The 19,945-nt window shown below is 34.7% G+C and overlaps 1 protein-coding gene and 1 non-coding gene across 3 annotated transcripts in view; one reads left to right on the top strand and one right to left on the bottom strand.

Annotated features, from left to right (window-relative positions):
- Nucleotides 1-19,945, top strand: part of TTC37 (tetratricopeptide repeat domain 37) — a 91,700-nt gene that overhangs the window by 20,386 nt on the left and 51,369 nt on the right. Inside the window, exons 11-25 of one of the 2 annotated variants that reach the window (XM_030816972.1) lie at nt 4,959-5,099; nt 6,083-6,184; nt 7,033-7,172; nt 9,538-9,624; nt 9,710-9,813; nt 10,617-10,743; nt 11,369-11,548; nt 11,877-12,001; nt 12,901-13,154; nt 14,381-14,483; nt 17,879-18,055; nt 18,146-18,290; nt 18,456-18,534; nt 18,620-18,681; nt 18,798-18,854. In XM_030816972.1, the coding sequence (XP_030672832.1) occupies nt 4,959-5,099; nt 6,083-6,184; nt 7,033-7,172; nt 9,538-9,624; nt 9,710-9,813; nt 10,617-10,743; nt 11,369-11,548; nt 11,877-12,001; nt 12,901-13,154; nt 14,381-14,483; nt 17,879-18,055; nt 18,146-18,290; nt 18,456-18,534; nt 18,620-18,681; nt 18,798-18,854 (1,883 nt within the window). The remainder of the gene's footprint in view (nt 1-4,958; nt 5,100-6,082; nt 6,185-7,032; nt 7,173-9,537; nt 9,625-9,709; nt 9,814-10,616; nt 10,744-11,368; nt 11,549-11,876; nt 12,002-12,900; nt 13,155-14,380; nt 14,484-17,878; nt 18,056-18,145; nt 18,291-18,455; nt 18,535-18,619; nt 18,682-18,797; nt 18,855-19,945) is intronic. The other variant, XM_030816979.1, reaches the window with a different exon arrangement.
- On the bottom strand, nt 13,731-13,837 carry LOC115831823. Its single transcript, XR_004027312.1, has one exon. It is a non-coding gene; the product is annotated as a U6 spliceosomal RNA (small nuclear RNA).

The following is a 19,945-nucleotide window of genomic DNA, read 5'->3' as shown; positions in this document are numbered from 1 at the left end:
TTTGCAGATGAGAGATCAATACTAAGGGTAGACATATGGTTTGGAAGTCATTTGCATGTAGGTGAAAATGACGTGGAATGGTTGCCATCAGAGGAGGACTAAAGGGAAAAATACTGAGAACTGTACTTTGGGCAGTGCTGGCTGGCTTGGAGGGAAAGAGATGAAAAAGAGAAAGGGAGTAAGTGGAGGAAGAGAAGGGATGAGGTCAGAGAAGAAGGTGGACTCTGACGAGAAGCAACACAGACGACAGGGAAAGAGCATTTCAGAAGTGAAATTATTATGGTCTGTCTTGACAGATTGAGCCAACTGAGTTTATGATTATGAGGCTTTTTATTAAGGCTATCTTTTTAAATGAAAGTGATTGAATTAGAGCTTAGATTACAGTGATGGGGAAAGAATAGGAAAAAGCAGGTATACAAAGGAAAGTGGACTTGACTAAGCGCATTAGGTGGTAGGATGAGCAAGTGAAGCCCGCAGAGGGGATAGTAAGCTTTTAGAGGGGTGGGAGAAGAACTGCAATAGCTGCCTGGCAGGAGTGGTGTAAGAAGAAAGAGTTAGTAGGTTAGTTAGTTAATATTATGAGTGTTGCACTGAGGCTGAGGAGGATGAGGTACACCAAGCACAAGGAGCATGCTTATGAAGTCTTGTGATTTTTTTTTTTTCATGATAGGAAGCTTAGTTCCAAAATCACCCAGATCCTTCCAATTTTAATATAAGACTCAGTGTGTTCCAAAGATAAGTAGGCTGATTTTCTTTATTGTATGGCCCCTGATAACAATTCTTTTTCCCTATTCTGCTGTTACTGTTGTTATTGAAAAATTAATGGCTGGTGTTCACTCTTTTCTCTTTATTTCCTATTCAGCTATTTATGGTTTGCACTATTACCTCAGTCTTGCCTTGCTCACATGCCAAATGACACAGTGAATACTTTGAAAATTATTTTTGAGGACTGATGGAATGCTTTCTCAATAAGCATAAATGTACCTGTAATGTAGAGTCGTCTTTATATTCTAAAATGCCTACAAAATAATAGAAAAAAATAGGATCAATAAATAGTCTACAGAGTTTTGCACATAAATTCGGTGGTTGACAAAGTGCTCTGATAAAGAGATACTGAAGGGATTATACTGATTGATTAGAAAGTGTCTTGGTTTAAATGAAAAAAATCATTTTTGAATAAGGTTCTAGATTTGTATTATGTAGAATGGAAAGAAAAGAAGGTCTGTATCACAGCAAAAAGAGAGTATATGTGGATATTTACAGATATGGTAAAACCAGGGAAGAGTTCTTTCCCTTCTGAATTGTTGGTTGCAGGAATTTGTGGAATTGAGCAATTTAGGTTTAGGTACATTTCAAGTTAAAGTAATATTCTTGAGGTGGAAGTTCAATAGTTAATGTAGGACAATAGGAATCTATGCTTTTTTCTTTTTACTGCTCCTCTAAACCCGACTTTCAGTGTATTGAGAACTTCTGAGAATCTGTAAGGTCTCTGAAGTCTGAGCCGCCCTCCCACAAAGTACTTCAGTATGTACAGAATTTGCTACTTCACAGCAGTTAATCACTGGGTTCTCCTCCACTGAGAACAAATGTATTTCATTCTCCTTTGTCCTGCTTTGCCTGTTGAGAATTGAAAATTCATTTTCAAAATGACTCAGTTTATAAAGCTTCATATAACAAGTAGTGATTGGCTTTCACAGTTGTCATCTGTTGAAATTTTTTTCCATGCTAAATGACTTTTTTATTTATCTTATTTTGCTTTGTTGCTGAAATGGGGGAGGATAAAAAAGCTTGGTTCTTCATATTCAAGCAGAAAAGAGCTGGTTTAAGATTTTGTGCTTTAAAACTATTAGAAAATCCAGGTGAAAATAAATATGAATGCCACCAAATTGTACATGTTTTTTCCCCCTCTCAAGCTAAGTTTATTTAAAAGAAAAGTTAGATAGTATTGATCAGCTTTTTTTGGGATGTCAGAAATTAATTTTTTAAAAACCGACTTTTTGTAGTAAACTTTAAGAAACAATTTCATAGTTACTATTTAGCATCCAACATGGACCTCTTCAGAATACCCTCTACCCTTGGAATTTGAGCATTCATTAGCTCCAAATCTGGCTGGCTTTTTTGAGAAATAAAAATAATATTGTCTGACTGTTTTAAAGTTATTAAATGTGGGACCTTAGAATCCTTTAAATGTTAAAAAGAGCAGATAAGTAAATGATTTTCTATTCATTTGCAATGAATAGAATTCAAAAGCAATGAATTATATTCCCTCTGTTTTTGTCCTCCACCAAGGTATTTATTTAGCTAGTATTCTCAACAAGAGTAAGTATGAAGAAGAGAAGGATTGATAGTTGAAGCTGAAATATTCCTTGTCTCTTTACACAAGGATCATTAGTGTTGTTATTACTGTTGCTAGTTTTGGGAACACTATAGGAAATTCCTCTCGGTGCCACTTGGTCATATGCAGAGAATTGTTACCCAGGGCCGAACGTGAACATAGTCTCCCCAAATCTTATTTTGTTTTTATTGTTATGCTCCGAGGCTTTAGCAAAGGAAATATGTTAGGAAGGTTTACCTGGTTTTAAAAGTCGTTTATGTTCATCTCAGCCTTTTGGAAACTATTTTCGTGTACCAACCCACACTTTGATTACCTGTGTGTTGTTTAAGCTACCCTAAATACGGATGTTCATTGGAGAGATGCATGATTTTTCTTTCCTATTTTCATTCCAGGTATATTTCCTGTAATACAGGCAGTTTATGTAGTCAAGGTAGTCTGTCATAAATTATGTTTCTATGGAGGCAGAGTGTTTAGACTCAATGGGTAGAGATAAAAGATAAGAGTTTGGTAGCTATTTTTTTTTAGGATGGTGAAGATTTTAAATTTTTTATAGTAATTTTCAGCTGTTAACAGACTAAGCCTTTTTGAACATCAGTTCATAATGGTATTTTTAAAGGATTGTCACAAAATTTAACGAACACCTACCATGTATCAGATGCCATGCTGGTCTCTACTCTCCAGAGGTTACCATTTAGCCACAGAGGCAATAAGGGCAGAATATACATGTTATAAGACTAATAGTAAAGGTGGTATATGGTATTAGCAAATATTGTAGACCTGTGGTCTTTAAGTATGATCTCTGGACCAGTAGCATCAGCATCACCTGGTAACTTCTCAGAAATGCAAATTCTTAGGTCTTAAACAGACCTACTGAACCATAAACTTCAGGGATAGGGCTCAGCAGACTGTGTTTTAACAAGTCTTCCAAGTGATTCTGATAGTACAGACAATGTCTAGTTTAGACAATACCACTGGATCAAAAGGGAAAAAGCTGCAAGTTTTCTTGGGAGGATATAGGGTGTACGGAACTAGGCATATCTATTTTTGGAATTCATATTTATGGAAGCTATGGTGAGAACATATTGACAAGGAAGTTCATGCCTGGAAGCATAATAGTAGCAGGCTTGTGTCTTTTTCACTGGCTTACTAATCAAAGTAGTATTTCTTCCAATTTGTTTTCATATTTTGCCAAACATACTGAAGTTTTAACTCTTTAGGCATTATGAATTCTTTTCATTTTTAGTGCTAACTTGGATTTCTAAATCAGTATATAACATATTACTACATATTACTAATGGGTTATACATTGGTTTGGTTTGCAAATGGTTTTCAAAAATTTGAAATATATGAGCTACATAGTGTTATGCAAATAATTTACCTTTGACATCTGTGACTGAAACAGTGGTTCTACGTGTGGTTTGGGCTTATATGTTTTATATAGTTATTAAAGCATCAGGTCTTTTTTTTTTCAGGAATTTTTTTTGTTTCCCATATTTATTGCTTCAAGTTGTAGTCTGTCTTTTTTTTTTTTTTTTTTTTTTTTGCGACGGAGTCTCACTCTTTCGCCCAGCCCAGACTGCGGTGGCGCCATCTCGGCTCACTGCAAGCTCCGCCCTCCCGGGTTCACGCCATTCTCTTGCCTTAGCCTCCCGAGTAGCTGGGACTACAGGCGCCCGCCACGGCGCCCGGCTAATTTTTTGTATTTTTAGTAGAGACGGGGTTTCACTGTGTTAGCCAAGATGGTCTTGATTTCCTGACCTCGTGATCCATCCGCCTCGGCCTCCCAAAGTGCTGGGATTACAGGCGTGAGCCACCGCGCCCGGCCTAGTCTGTCTTTTTTAAGAATTCTCCTGTGTGATTAAATGATTTATTAAACTTGTGAATGCTATTCACAATTTATTCTAAAACAGAAATTACAAATTTTTGTTTGTTTTTATGCTTTTCTGGGATTGAGATTGGAGAAAATGGAAATATTACAAAATATATAATGTTTTCTAAACTATTTTACCAAAATAAATTTGAAAATAAAATAAATGTAGGCATTGGATGACTATTTCATAAGTGTCACAATTCACTTATATAGAAAAAGATAGTTTTAGACAAATGTGGAAATGTACTGGTAAATTTGTAAACTTAAGAGGAATGTGACTAAGTCTTTGTGCAGTGTCCTGATGAGTAACCCGCCTATCTTGTGATCCTTGGATGCTGGAAGAGTCCGCTGGATCTGACTGCCATGTCTCTAGCAGCGTATGGTTGCCCAGGAAGAGAACTTGAGGAAGACTCTCTGCTTTGACAAGGGCCCCTTCATTTAACAACCAAATTGTTACAGCTGGCAAGCAGTAGGCTATGTGGCTTAGTCTACTGGCAAGTAGCAGGTTTCTTGTCTGAAATCCTAAAGTGGTTTCTACTTCCAGTATTTAAGAAGATGAAAAAGCGTAATTATTTAAATTAAATGTTAATATTTTCTGCATTTGCTGGTCTATTTAAGTTTTGAATTTCTGGAGTCAGCATGTGGTGAAGGATGCATAAGAATATAAAGGCAGATTTTGAGATTTAAGAATATGGGTTTGGGCATTTAGAAACTCGATATATGTATACTAATAACCTTTTCTTTTAATTCCAGGAAATCTTACTGATGAGGGGCAGCAGTATTGTTGTAGATTAGTGGAAATGGATTCAAAAAGTGGTCCAGGCCTCATTGGCTTAGGCATTAAAGCATTACAAGACAAAAAGTATGAAGATGCTGTTAGGAACCTAACAGAAGGTAAATGTACAGTGTATGTCATGTAACATGAAGTATAATTATTATTCAGTCAGTAGGCATTTGTCTTTGAGCCCTTCTTTAAGGAATGTCTATCTAAGGTGGAAGGGAAAAAAATGTACCTACATACCTTGAACTCTGCTTAGGTTTGAACTCTGACTCCACTAATCACTAATTTCAAGACCTCAGAAGAGTTAAACTTACTGTGTGTCAGTGTTTTCATTTGTAAAATAGGGATATCGATATAGAAAGAAAAAAGAAAAGAAAAGAAAGAAAGCAAAGCGAAAAGCAAATCGGGAGGAGGAGAGAGGGAGGGAGGGAGGAAGGCAGACATGTAGATATATATGCATTAGGAACTTAGGCTTTAACTTAGTCTTACTAGGTATGATGTTTCTGGAAAAACCTACATTCAAATTATAGATCTGAATGGTAAATACAAGCCAGGTGGGTGGTTGAAGGGAATGGGAAGAACATTTTAGGCAGAGATGAATCTGTGAAATAGCCTGAGCTAAGAGGAAAACTGTTGTTCAGAGAACTGCAGGTAGTTCACCAGGGTTTGAGAATGAAGTGTATGTACAGGAGGGGACAAGAAGTGAGATTGTAGAAGGGCCTAGCAAGACCTTGGTAAGGAGTTTGCACAGTATCCTGACAACAGTGGGGAGTCAGTAAAAGATTTTTAGCAGGGGAATTTTCTAATCTGATTTGTATTTTTAGAGATACTCTAGCTACAGTGTAAAGAATGCGTTGGGGTGGATGGCAAGCACTTGTAGTGATTTGGGATAAAGATGGTGGAGGTCTGAACTGACGTGGAGATGGAGAAAAATGTATGGTGGGGAATGAAATGAGGCAGAGAATCAGTGTGACTTTGCGACTGATAAGATATGAGAGATGAAGAGGGGAGGAGTGATTTGGAGAGTAGGCATCGGTGCTGTTCATCTATGTAGTCACAGAAACCTTGTTTTTTGTGATTGTTTTTATCCTTTTAGGGTTAAGGGAAAGCCCTGTCTGCACAAGTGGATGGTACCATCTGGCAGAAGCCCAAGTCAAAATGCATAGACCTAAAGAAGCTATTCTTTCATGCAGTCAAGGTATTTTTGATACCTTTTGGGTTGACACATAAGGGTGACCAACCCTATTTGTTTTTATCTTAAAGGACAAAGATAGTGATTTCAAAAACCAAAATGCTATCTTTTGTATTTTAAATTGCTAATTTTAATTTCAATGAGGTTAAATAAAAGTCTGCATACATGTGTACTAGTGTGTTTATTTTTGAACTGACAATGAATATTTAGCAAAATTTTCCTGCATTTGGAATATTGACATAGTCAGTTTAGGCTTGGGTGTGGAGGTCCTCTGTCTTTGTAACAAGGAAGTTTCTGGTGTGTCCAAGACACATGAGTTCTTAATTTCTCTGATATAGAGAGGGGAAACCTTAGGCATCTTGGAGCCTATTTGGATGTGACAGGGTGAGGGGTGGGGAATAGGAAATCATGAAAGTGGTTCACTGTTTCTGACCCACCTGGTAGCTTGCCCCCTGTAACTAAGAAACAGTTCACCTTGGTCCATTCTAATTCAGCTGCTTTCCCCTTCCAGTATCCTTAGTTTCTTATATTTGTTACAGGTGCTTTGGTTGTGGGCTAACCTTTATTGTTTAGCAAATATAGATAGCCATTGTCGTTTTTTAGGATATTCAGTTTTATTATATGTTGGGTGAAGATAGAGGTTTTAAATTCAGATACGTTCTGTTTTAAATTCAGGTCTTTCCATAAGGAAGTCAGGGAAGAATTTATATTTAGCTTTGAGTTATTCTTCATGTATATTGTTTTGGAAATTTATGCTTATTGTATCTGCAACTTATTATATGTCATCCTTAAAAAAGAAAAAATAAACGGAAGTGATATGGCTGTCTTCATTTGGATACCCTTAATTTTGTCAGCTCTGAAGATCATAGATAATCTTGGTGCGTCTGGTAACAGTCTTTATCAGAGGAATCTTTGTCTTCGTTTGAAAGCAGAGGCTTTGATTAAACTCTCAGATTATGACTCTTCAGAGGAAGCAATTCGTACGCTTGATCAGGTAGTCTTGTCAAGTTTTTTTCTTCAACTCTAGTTAGTTTCCAATCAACCAGGCAACAACCATTCTCTGCCTACCACAAAATTTACTTATACGGATTTCGTGTTAGAGGTATGAATTCACCACATCTGCACTTTTATAAGTCATTCATACATTTGGGAACTTCTAAAGTTATTTGTTTGCTTTTTGATTAAGGACTTACAGTACTCATCATATAAGACTATTTCTTTAGTTCTAGACCTCATTCTCCTTTCTTCTTTTTGCCCTCTTAGGTTATTACTACTTGATTATTATTAATTTGAGATTCCAAATTTCTTCCTTCAGGAAGTGTTCTGCAGATTTGTCAAGAATAATTAAGGACACTATTAGCTTCATGGTAGAGAATGTTTATTTGCTTCATTCAAAGAAAGATTGATATTTCATAATGAAACCGATTTCTTAGTGTTTTGAGTTAAAGCAATTTGGAATTCCATACTGAAAAAAACTATAACTGGTAAATTATGAATTATAGCATTATGCCCTAAAGATTTTTGTCAGGTAAAGACTATTACTGGTCTAAAATTAAAATTGAGTTTTTAAATCAGTTTTATATATTTCAAAGGGCTTTGTATTTCATAATGTTTCTTTAAAATCAGAACTGTTGTCAGCATCCTTCAACAATTAATATTTTCTTGTTTTCTTTTTGCCATCCCACCAATAATGTGTTTTGTGTGAATGCTTTATAAAGGTTTTTCAAATAATGTTTTCACAAAAAAACAAATGACTGCTATTTTGGAGAACTAGCAGAGTCCAGTTCTGAGATAGAAAATGTGCAAGATGAACCAAGAACACCTTGTCATGCTAGAAAGCAAGAAACTATAAAAGGGCTCAGACTGCAGAAGGGCTCCAGAGCTAGCATAAAGAGATTCTTACTGGCTAAAGAGGGCATTACTAATGTGGTATGTTGAAACACATCAAATATTTTAAATCCATGTGTTCATGATGATTCAGAAAATTCAGCAAATGTCCTCAAGAAAACAAATGTTTGGGGGGATGCTAAGAACCCAACTATGAAGAATAAAGGCATTTATCCTGCCTTTTCCATCTGAATCATTCCTCAGGATAATGAAATAATGAAGGTAGGAGAAATTTGCCTTTGTCGAAGTATTCTGTCTCATAAGAGAAAATGACAGAAAATCACCATTTTGCAATCCCCAGTGAATTAATAGATCTAGGCATCAAGGGTTAATGGCTACTGACATCACACAAAGGCAATCAGGCTGGGCACAGTGGCTCATGCCTCTAATCCCAGCACTTTGGGAGGCCGAGGCAGGCAGATCACTTGAGGTCAGGAGTTTGAGACCAGCCTGGCCAATATGGTGAAACCCTGTCTCTACTAAAAATAGAAAAATTAGTCTGGCTTGGTGGTGCACACCTGTAATCCCAGCTACTTGGGAGTCTGAGGCAGGAGAATCGCTTGAAGCCAGAAAGCAGAGGTTGCAGTGAGTCAACATCAGACCATTGCACTCTAGCCTGGGTGTCGAAGCGAGACTCTGTCTCCAAAAAAAAAAAAAAAAAGACAGTCAGACACAACCAAGTGCAAATGTGCAAAAACACCTGAAGACCTGAAGTATCCTTGGGAATCTTCAAACCTCTCAACCCAACTACTAATATACAGAAAATACAGGGAACCAAGGAACATGTTAAACACCTTGAGAATATGTTTAGCAAAATCCAGACTCTGAGAAACTGTGACAAATAGGCCATATTTTTCAACAGTTAAATTGTAAGGAAGAAAAAAAAAGGAGAAGGAGGGGGACCTTATTGATTAAAAGAGACTTAAGGCATTATTAGTCAGTTCAAATGTATGTATCTTATTTAGATTTTGATTTTTAAAATTGTTCAAATATGAGACAACTGAGAAATTTGATAGTGTTAAGGATGTTTTTTGGTTTTGTTTAGGTACGATAATGGTAATGTGGTTATGCAACTTAGAAATGAACTTTTAGATATAGATGCTGAAGTATTACAGGTAAAAAGTTACAATATCTGGGATTTGTGTCAAAATAATCTGAGCAGAAGTGTGGTAAAATTGGTGGAGGTATAGATGAAAAAAATGATTGCTTGTGAGTTTGTGGTTTTGTAGCTGGATGATGGGTACATGTGGGTTTATTATACTAGTTTCTGTAATTTTTTTTATGTATATGAGATTTTCCCTAATAAGAAGGTTATGAAGAGTGAAGATGTGTTATTAGTGATAGAAATCAGGACCTCTATTTCTTTATTCTATTAGGACCCTGCTTTTCTGTGTTCATTCTTTAATTAAAGCAAACATTGCTGTGGTTGTGTTGAAGGAGAGTTATAGCAGTTCTTTACAATTATTTTCTAGATTTCTGATGCAGATAATATCCCAGGACTTTTGGTTCTCAAAAGCTTGGCCTACCGGAACAAAAGTTCATTAGACGAAGCTACAAAGGTTGGCTTTTTTATTCAAACTGAGCATTTTTTGAGTTAAAAGCATTTTTATTTGGGTATAGAATTGACACGTGTCTACTTTATAGATTATGGAAGACCTTCTCTCTTCTTACCCTGACCTAGCTGAAGTTCATGCCCTTGAGGCTTTGATTCATTTCACCAAAAAGGACTATCTACAAGCAGAAAAATGGTAAGGATATATAGATTGCTCATAGAACCATTTACATCTTAGTTCTTTATATTTCTCAAAAATTCAAAATGAGTAGGCTCGATGAAGATTTGATTTTGTATGAATTTGATCTTTGTAGGCTTTAAGTTTTAGTATTTTAAAGAAATGTATTTAGCATGTAGTACAGTAGCTATAAAAAATTATATGATGGGTTTCAAATCTAATTAGCTGATCTTGGCTGGGCATGGTGGCTCACACCTGTAATCTCAGCACTTTGGGAGGCCAAGGCAGGTGATCTCTTGAGCGAAGGAATTCAAGACCAGCCTGGGCAACATGACAAAACCCCATCTCTACTAAAAATACAAAAAATAGCTGGGTGTGGTGGCACATGCCTGTAGTCCCTGCTACTCAGGGGGCTGAGGCACGAGAATTGCTTGAACCTGGGAGGTGGAGGTTGCAGTGAGCCAGGACCATTCCACCGTACTCCAGCCTGGATGACAGAGCAAGACTCAGACTCAAAAAAAAAAAAAAAACTAATTAGCTGATCATAATGTTCACTAAGCAGATGTAATGTTCAGTATAGTCTGAACACTTAGCACATGATAGTGCTAAAAGGCCACTGTGCTTTTTTAAGTTCCTCTTCTTCAAAAACAAATCACTTTTTTCCTTATGATAATATAAATCCTAAAGTGATGATTGGTTTCTAATTTGGCACCTCTGAATCACTCAAACTTTGATTGTTCCAACTAGGAGTCTCCTATATTGCGTGTGGGTGTGTGTGTGTTTGTTTTACTATTTCTTTTTATTACCCTTTGGTGACTTAGTTTTCAGAGAGCTCTTCAGAAAGATACCGAAGTTGCAGAATATCATTACCAACTTGGATTAACATACTGGTTCATGGGTGAAGAGACAAGAAAAGATAAAACAAAGGCTCTTACCCACTTTCTGAAGGTAAAGCAAGTGCTACAATTCAATTCCTAGTTGAAATGGCATTATAAAATCATAAATAATAATCATATACATTAGTTACAGTTACTCTTTACTGAACTGTTTTTTGTGCTTTATCTTTCATATGTAAGGTTTTGTGATGGTGGTATATGGGTTTTCAAGGAAAAAATTAAAACATAAAATGTAAAAGTTACTTTTTGCAAAGCATGTGTTGTAGAAAACGGACATAATTATCTCTTGTAAACAACACTTTTTAGGTAATTTTCACTGTAGTTTTATGAGCATACAAGTTAGATGTTTAAAATCCTGTTTTTTTAGATGTTTAACATCTATAAGTCCTACATTCTTATCTTGACTTATAAGAGCAGATTAATTCAGTAACAGCTCTAATTTCACATTTCCTTTACCAAAAAAGAAAATATTTTTATACTTCCGTTTACTTTGTATAAGCAGTGAGGGACAGCTTTCCTGTCTGTTTTAAATCTTACATTGAAGGATTTTTTGGCATATTTTTGTATGTTTAATGAAATTATTTCTTTTTTCTTTAATCTGTATATTTTCTGTATTTGTAAAGATACTCATTAAATGAACTTTTAATGTTCTGGTATTATCAATATTTATTTCAAAGGCTGCAAGACTGGATACATATATGGGCAAAGTTTTCTGCTATTTAGGTCATTATTATAGAGATGTAGTGGGAGATAAAAACAGAGCCCGTGGATGTTATAGGAAAGCCTTTGAATTAGATGATACTGATGCTGAATCTGGAGCTGCAGCGGTTGACCTAAGTGTGGAGCTTGAAGATATGGTATGTCTGATAACCACTTTTGCTTTTTTTTTTTTTAATCCTGAGTATATAAATGAAAATATTTTTATATATGTATACTTGAAAGTTATCATTAGTTTTTTTTCTATAGGTGCAATATAAATATTTTTGCCTCTGTAAGTAAAGTTTTTTTCCATTGGCGGATATTAAATTACTAACCACTTATTGTTGAAATTATAGTTTGTTGTATACCAGTGTAAGTTTAAAAAATCAGAAGTGGGAAATGAAAATATATTTGTATACTTTACATGAGCGTCCTGTCTTTTTATAATGTCCAGTATATCTAATATTAGTATTTTCTTATTATTAGGAAACTGCCTTAGCTATCCTAACAACAGTAACTCAAAAGGCAAGTGCTGGAACGGCAAAATGGGCCTGGCTTAGGCGAGGACTATACTATTTGAAAGCTGGTCAGCATTCTCAAGCAGTGGCTGAGTAAGGCACCTTATTGTATTTAAACTATGTTAGACAAGTATAACGATTCCTTAAATTAAGCATTTTAATTGTGTCTTACCGGGTTGTATTTTGAGAGAAGAAATAACAAAATTACTTTATGATTGATTGGTGTTTATTGTCTGCAGGGCAGTGGAATTGCAGAGATGGATTAAATGCTGTCCTGTTGTTGAGGAGATAGCCAGATTAGTGAATTGAAGTCTTAATAAATATGTATAGTACTCAATAGAAATTTTAGTGATGAGAAGCTGAGGTACATATCTTCGTTGTTCTGCTGACATACATTGTTTTTGGCAAGGGAGACATTTGGCAGCTTAAAGGGTATTGGGAGCAGCTCATATATGATCAAATTGAGTCATTTGATTTGAACAGTACTTAAATGTACTTAAATGTATTCGAATCAAGATAAAATTGTTTCTGGTTTCTGTTAGTATCTAGAGTAGAGGCATTTTCATGGAAATGGAATTTGATCAGATATTTAAAGCATACCTATCGTTTCCGTATTTTAACTGTGGTATTTCTGTTTGGTAAAAGGATTGCTGGTGGGCGATTATGGACTGATGTGACAAACTGAGATGGACACCTGTCCTAGTAGGATAGAAAACTCGAGTTCTTCGAGATAATCAAGGAAAAGAAATTTTGTTCAGCACTTTTTCAGAAAAAGCATTTTATTCTTATTTGTTCTGAAATCAAAATAACATTTATTAGTATTAAAAAATTAATCATAAAAGGAACAGATTTACCTGCTTTAAATAGCACTTTTATAAGTAGAAGGAGCCACAGATATATATGATTACTTGAATTATTTATTTTATATTTTCCTTTCAGATTTGGAGATAGTTCCATAACTTTTAGTTCTCTTACGGCTTTTTAAATTTTAGTTTACAGGCAGCATTAAGAGCAGACCCAAAGGATTTCAATTGTTGGGAATCATTAGGAGAAGCATACTTAAGCAGAGGAAGCTACACAACAGCCTTGAAGTCCTTCACAAAAGCCAGTGAGCTGAACCCAGAATCCACATACAGTGTGTTTAAGGTTGCAGCAATACAGCAAATCCTAGGCAAATATAAGGAGGCTGTAGCTCAATACCAGATGATCATTAAAAAGACAGAAGATTATGTGCCTGCTTTAAAAGGTAATTTATTTTTAGTAGCTCCTTTGACTTTTATGATCCTGAAGTATAAAATCCTTGAGTAGATTTCCTGCCTAAATGTATTGAATAACTTGAAAAGGACTTATTTAGTCAACAGCAAGCATCCATATGAACCTCTTACAGTATAGCTTATATAAATTTGAATATAAAAAGATCAAATCTTGTTTCATAAGTTAATAAATAGTAATGTGATAGAGATTTAACTTTTAGACAAACAGTATGATAACTATTAGATCCAAAAAGCGCTCTCTAAAATGTGTTTCTCTACTCTTACATTTTGATAATTAATTCATTATGTCTCCAGAATATCTTAATACCTTTAATTACTTTGTAAGTTATACAAGCTTATTACATTTTTTTTTAAACTTCAGAGACAACTTGCATTGTTTTGTAGTTATCTAAGTTATTTTTGGTAATATAAAATAAAATACCACCATCCATATATAACCTACATTTGTAATGATTGTATTGAAAAAGCTGAGAGCTCATTATATATGCTTACTGTCCTCCATTTCCTTCTTCTTTCTCCTTTTTAAAGAAACTTTTGTTTCTGTTTGTTTTTTTAAGGAACGCGTTATGAATTTTTGTGTCATCCTTGCTCAGTAGCCATGCTAATCTTCTTTTTATCATTCCAGTTTTGGTATATGTGCTGCTGAAGTGAGCACATAAATAGTGTATTGTAAATGACATATAACTTACGGCTTGAAACTTTTTTTAAATTTTGTAAAACTCTTTCCTCAAGAGAACTCACATTTATGAAATCTTTACTAGGCACTTTAGGTAATCACTATTTCATTTAATTCTAATAGTATAGCTTGCTATACAGATTTTAATATAAAAAGATCATATCTTCTTTCACAATAGTTAATAAGTAGTAATATGATAGAGAGTAACATATAGATAATATCCGCATTTTTTGTAGCCAAAGTTTTAGCAGGTAAGTAACTTGCCCAAAGTCAAGGAAATTCCTGGGTTCCGTAGATAACTTTTTTATAACTTCTAGTGCATGTTTACTCCAACAGAATTCTTCCATTTGAATTTCTTATTGAATGAATGTAGTATCATGCTTTAAGATAATTTTATAACATACCATTAAGTTTTATTTTCTGGAAAGTGCTTTAAAATAACACCAATAACTTTATTTGAAGTTCATTTTAAGTGTTTGTTTTATATGTTTTAATAACAGTGACAAACTTACCTGATTTTAGGTTTGGGTGAATGCAATCTTATGATGGCAAAAGCAGCTCTGGTTGATTATCTTGATGGAAAAGCCGTAGACTACATAGAAAAAGCACTGGAATATTTTACTTGGTTCGTATTATTCTTATTATTTATTGTTTATTTTTGTAATATTATAATGAAGCCAAATTTAGAAGATCATTTTATGTATTCTGCTAGATAAAGCAATTACTCAGAATGTCAAACATAAAGAATAACAGACAAGCCAATTCTATAACATACACGTTGTATTAACTTTGCACTTGGGGAAACAGTTATAATTTCTTCTGCTCTTAGTAGTGGCTGGCATCCTAGATGCATAGGAAAGAATAGGAAGGAAGGAGCAGTCTGCTAGTGGAACAGCAGCTCTGCCACCAGGTGTTAGTGTTCTCTTTCAGTAGGCCTGGAAATGAGTATCTTTAATTGGAACTGATTGGGAAATAGGGCTTCAGGTGCTCAATATGCTGTACATTCAGTGTTAAGAGCCAATTGCAGGATTATTAGTAAGTCTTGAAGGTAAGGGGAAATGACAATCTGATTGCTCCTGAAGAGAAACTGCGAAGGAAAAAAGTGATGTGTCTAATAACAAGAAAGGAATCAGAAAATTTTGAGTAGATTTGGCATTTTATAGAACTGTGAATTCATTGCTTAGGTCAGAAAAAGTGTTATCTGTGGTAGATGACTTCCAAAAGTCCACAAGTTAGATGTACATTTGAATTTTTTGTAACTCTTAAACATCTTTCTTCTACTTCCCCTCTTTTCCTTCTTGGTTTCTCCTCTGTTTTCTATTTATTGGTTGTTCCAGAATTGCTTTTCATATGAACCAAATATGAAATGAAAACCTAACCCTTTTTTATCTCACTGAATTTTATTGCTACTTTTCAAGTCTCACATAATGTAGTTCTTTCTAAAGAGAAAGTTACTGTGTAAAGGGCATGCTTTATTTGAACTGGTATTTAAGAGTAAATGTGAACCTTCGGGTGACAGCACCTTAGCTGTAAATACTGCCTTTCTGAGCCTGGGAAATGTTATTCTGGGTAACATGTAACATAACCCATTAGAAGGTGGCATATAAAACAATTATAATCTCCAAATGTATATTTACTTCCAGACTTACAAGGCGTTAATACTATCACAATTATTGTGTAAGGGTGATATAAGTTACTTCAATTTATAGATATTTTATTTCTATTGGACTTAAAATAAGAATTTAGGCTGTTAAAATCACCTGTTTCACTTTTTTGCCTTTCTTCTCATTTTTTGCTGTCAATTTTAGAAATGTTGCTAAGATATTTAGGCAAAGGAACTCCAAATCGTATTGCCCTTCCTTTGGATTCTCAGTGGGCTTTTAGTCATGACCACAATAATTAATATTATTTCTTAGGAAGACATTGGAAAATGACTTTTGGCTGGACTCCATGAGTAGAAAAGGCTATGAAAAATGTTCCATCTGCTTTTCCATCTGCCAGTAACATAGCAGCTTGTGATAGCTGATTATTGAGACTTAGCTTAAATGAAATTGCCATGTTTTATTTATAAGATCTCGAGAAGAGAAAAATGAAGAGAAATGTATAGCTAAAGTTTTTCTCATTCTAAAAGGAATTGCCCTCTGTCACCATAATTAATATTTCTCTTTGCTTTTTGAGTTTATTCATTCAGTCTGCTCTTGTTTTGATAAATGTAGTTCTTCAGATTTTCATGTTTAGATTTTTGTTTTTTTTGGTCTCAGGGTATTAATGTTCAACATCACCAATCATCAGGAAAATGCAAATCAAAACCACAGTAAGGTATCATCTCACCCCAGTTAGGATGTCTGTTATTCAAAAGACAAAAAATAAAGGCTGGCAAGGATGTGGAGAAGAGGGAACCTCATATGGTTTATGGGAATGCAAACTAGCATAGCCACTGTGGAGAACAGTATGGAGTTTTCTCAAAAAACTGCAAATAGAACTACCATATGATCCAGCAATCCCACTACTGGGAACTTATCCAAAGGAAAGAAAATCATTATATCAAAGAGACATCTGTACCCTCATGTTTATTGAAGCACTATTCACAATAGTCGAGATATGGAATCAACCTAGATATTCAACAACAGATGAATGGATAAAGAAAATGTGATATTTATATACAATGGAATACTATTCAGCCATAAAAAAGAATGAAATTCTATCATTTAAGACAACTTGGATAGAACTGGAGGACATTATGTTAAGTGAAATAAGCCAGGAACAGAAAGTTAAGCATCATATGTGCTTACTCATATGTGGAAGCTAAAAAAAATATTGATCTCATAGAAGTAAAAAGCAGGACAGAGGATACTAGAAGCTGGGAAGTGTAGGGGGAAAGGATATATGGGTAATACTTGTTACAAGACACAAAATTACAGCTAGATAGGAGGAATAAGTTCTAGTGTTCTGTAGCACTGTAGGATGACTGTAGTTAACAATAATATATAGTTTCAAATAGCTAGGAGGAGGATAGTGAACATTCCTGACACAAAGAAATTATAAATGTTTGAGATGATTAATATGCTAATTACCCTGATCTGATCACGATAAATTATACGTATCAAAAAATCTCTGTACCCCATGAATATATATAATTATGCCAATTAAAAAATAAAATTTACAAAAATCTTTCAGATCTTACCAAATATATTTGGTACATTTTATTAGAGGTGTCTTCATCGATTTTTTGCTGCCATAACAGAATACCACGGACTGGTTAATTTACAAAGAATAGAAGTTTATTTGACTTGGTTCTGGAGGCTGATAAGTCCAGGAGCATGGTGCTGGCATCTTGGTGAGGGTCATCCTATGGCAGAAGGGCAGAATGCAAGAGAAAAAAAAAGGGACTGAACCTACTCTTTTATCAGGAGCTCACTCCTGTGACAACTAACCCATTCCTACAATAACAGTATTAATCCATTTAGGGGGGCAGGGCCCTCATGACGTAATCACCTCTTAAAGGTCCTACTTCTCAACATCGTTGACCTGGAGATTGAGTTCCCAACTCATGAAATTTGTGGGGACGTAGTCAAAACTACACAGCATGAGAGAAGATCTAAAAGCAAAAACCTGAGTTTACGATTGTCAGTTGTAAGAGAGTTACGAACTTTACTGCCTTGGTCATTGCTTAAACACAAAAAGCATAGTTTTAACATTTTAATATTAAAAGGAAATTGGTCCTGGAAAACTTATTTATTTGTGTGATTACTGCTACTTCTAATAAAAATGGTGAAGAGTAACAGAAAAAAGTGTCCACAAACTTTCTGGCACTTAAAGTAATCCCTTCCTCCTTCCCTTTCTCCCTTTCTTCTTCCCTTCCTATGAGGGAGGTGATATGATATAATTCAGTTAAGAGGAGGCTAGTAAAGCATTTGCAGTGCTTAATGTACAGTTTTTCTGTTTTAAGTAATAATCAGGGAGGTAAACTTCATGCTTTTTGTAAATAATTTATAAGAATCATACTGTTTCTTTTTTTAGTGCTCTGCAGCATCGAGCTGATGTGTCCTGCCTCTGGAAGCTCGCTGGGGATGCTTGTACCTGTCTGTATGCTGTCTCACCATCTAAAGTGAATGTTCATGTTTTAGGAGTCCTTCTAGGTCAGAAAGAAGGAAAACAAGTTTTAAAGAAAAATGAGCTCCTCCACCTTGGAGGAAGGTAATTTGCAAAGATTGCCAGTTAATAACATTTGAATTGAATTAAGACATTGTAACAAAAAACATAACATTCACTTTTGTATTCCCATAGGTGTTACGGTCGTGCATTAAAACTGATGTCTACAGCTAATACATGGTGTGACCTTGGAATTAATTATTATCGCCAAGCACAACATCTAGCAGAAACAGGCAGCAACATGAATGATCTTAAGGAGTTGCTGGAGAAATCTTTACATGTATGGTATAAATAAATTTTTTATAAACTTTTTAAAAAACATAATGCTTTTCTCGAAGATGTTTTGGATGAAGTAAATAGTGTTTTCACATAAAACCACATATATCTTGATATACATGCTGCTATTCCAAGAAATAAAAATTAATCTAATTTAACTTCTTTTCAGTGTCTGAAAAAAGCAGTGAGACTCGACAGTAATAATCACTTATACTGGAATGCTCTTGGTGTGGTTGCATGTTACAGTGGTGAGAATTGAGTAACACTTCTATATTTTTAGAAGATTGTGTATTTCAAACAAAGTTCAGTTTCATCAAGTTTTGTATTTTTCAGGTATTGGAAATTATGCCCTTGCTCAGCACTGTTTCATCAAATCAATCCAGTCAGAACAAATTGTGAGTATTCTATGTGTCTATGGAAAAGAACTTCAAAATTTAGTATTACTAATTTTCTGAGACTTTCAAGTAGACAAGGGGCCTATTTTAAGAAAAAAAAAATGTATGTTTTTTAGAATGCTGTTGCATGGACCAACTTGGGAGTGTTATACCTCACAAATGAAAATATTGAGGTAAATATGTTGCCTGTCTGTCATATTTAAAATAAAGAATGTTTTCTATATTATTATCTCCTCAATAGCTCAGCTTCTTGTGGAGAAATGTTTTTGCACCTCGTTATCTAGCCAGTATGCTCTCCAGTATGCTAGCTAATTAATGATATTCAATTTATGTCAATTAATGTGTAAGATTTATTTTCCTTTTTATGACCTTCAAGAAACTTCTGGTTTTATGATTATGTTGATTTTTCATTTAGAGATTAAAACAGTTCCATTCTGAATCAATTTGGCATTTTTTTTTTATCTGTACACATGTAAGAGAAGTCCTATGTGGATAGTGTTGGAGGTGGAGGGGATGAGTGCAAGGGAAACATTTAGTACTCTCTAGCAGCTTAAATTTAACCTTTACTTGGATGCTTTACATTTTGGCTTTAGTAGATATTAATCTCTTTAAATAGTAAGTGTAATTTGTCATACTTGAGCAATTATACATTAGGCAATTAGAACTAAAGTGACTGGGAGTATGTTTATAGGTCATGTTTGGAAAGTTTCCACAAATCTATGGGTAATACCACGTCTGAACTGTTTTGTGTTTCAGCCAGTATATTGAATCTCATCCCAAAAAGCTTTTGCAGTATTCTCAAGGATACGTTAAATCACTGCAAAAAAGACTGGATTTAGAAAATTGTAAATAGATTGAAGAAAATATTAATTTGGGTTTTAAAATACATGAACATATTTTTTTAAATTTAAATAAAACAATGTCTTCCTAAGCTATGGATGTGGTTTTATTGTAGCATGGGATAGTTGTTGCCCATGAGCTTACTTTTTAAAAATAGGAAAAATAAGACTGTTTCCTGCCATACATAGATTGTTGAGAAAATAGTATAAAGCAGTATGTAATAAAAAGTTATTTTTTGTAGCAGAAAAAAAAGCATCCGAGTTAATGTGTCCAAATTAGATATTTTTGAAGTTTCCTGATTGCTTAATGCAGAATTATGTTGTTGATCACTCCTTCTCTAGTAGCAGGTATAATACATGTCTAGGACTTCATTGGTTAGGACTTCATTGGTTGTGAGTTCTTATCCTCCCAGTTAAGCTAATGG

This window comes from Nomascus leucogenys, chromosome 2 (genome assembly GCF_006542625.1).
Source record: "Nomascus leucogenys isolate Asia chromosome 2, Asia_NLE_v1, whole genome shotgun sequence".
Lineage (NCBI taxonomy): Eukaryota > Metazoa > Chordata > Mammalia > Primates > Hylobatidae > Nomascus > Nomascus leucogenys.
Note: the sequence above shows the minus strand (reverse complement) of the source record. Positions and strands in the feature narration are given on the sequence as shown.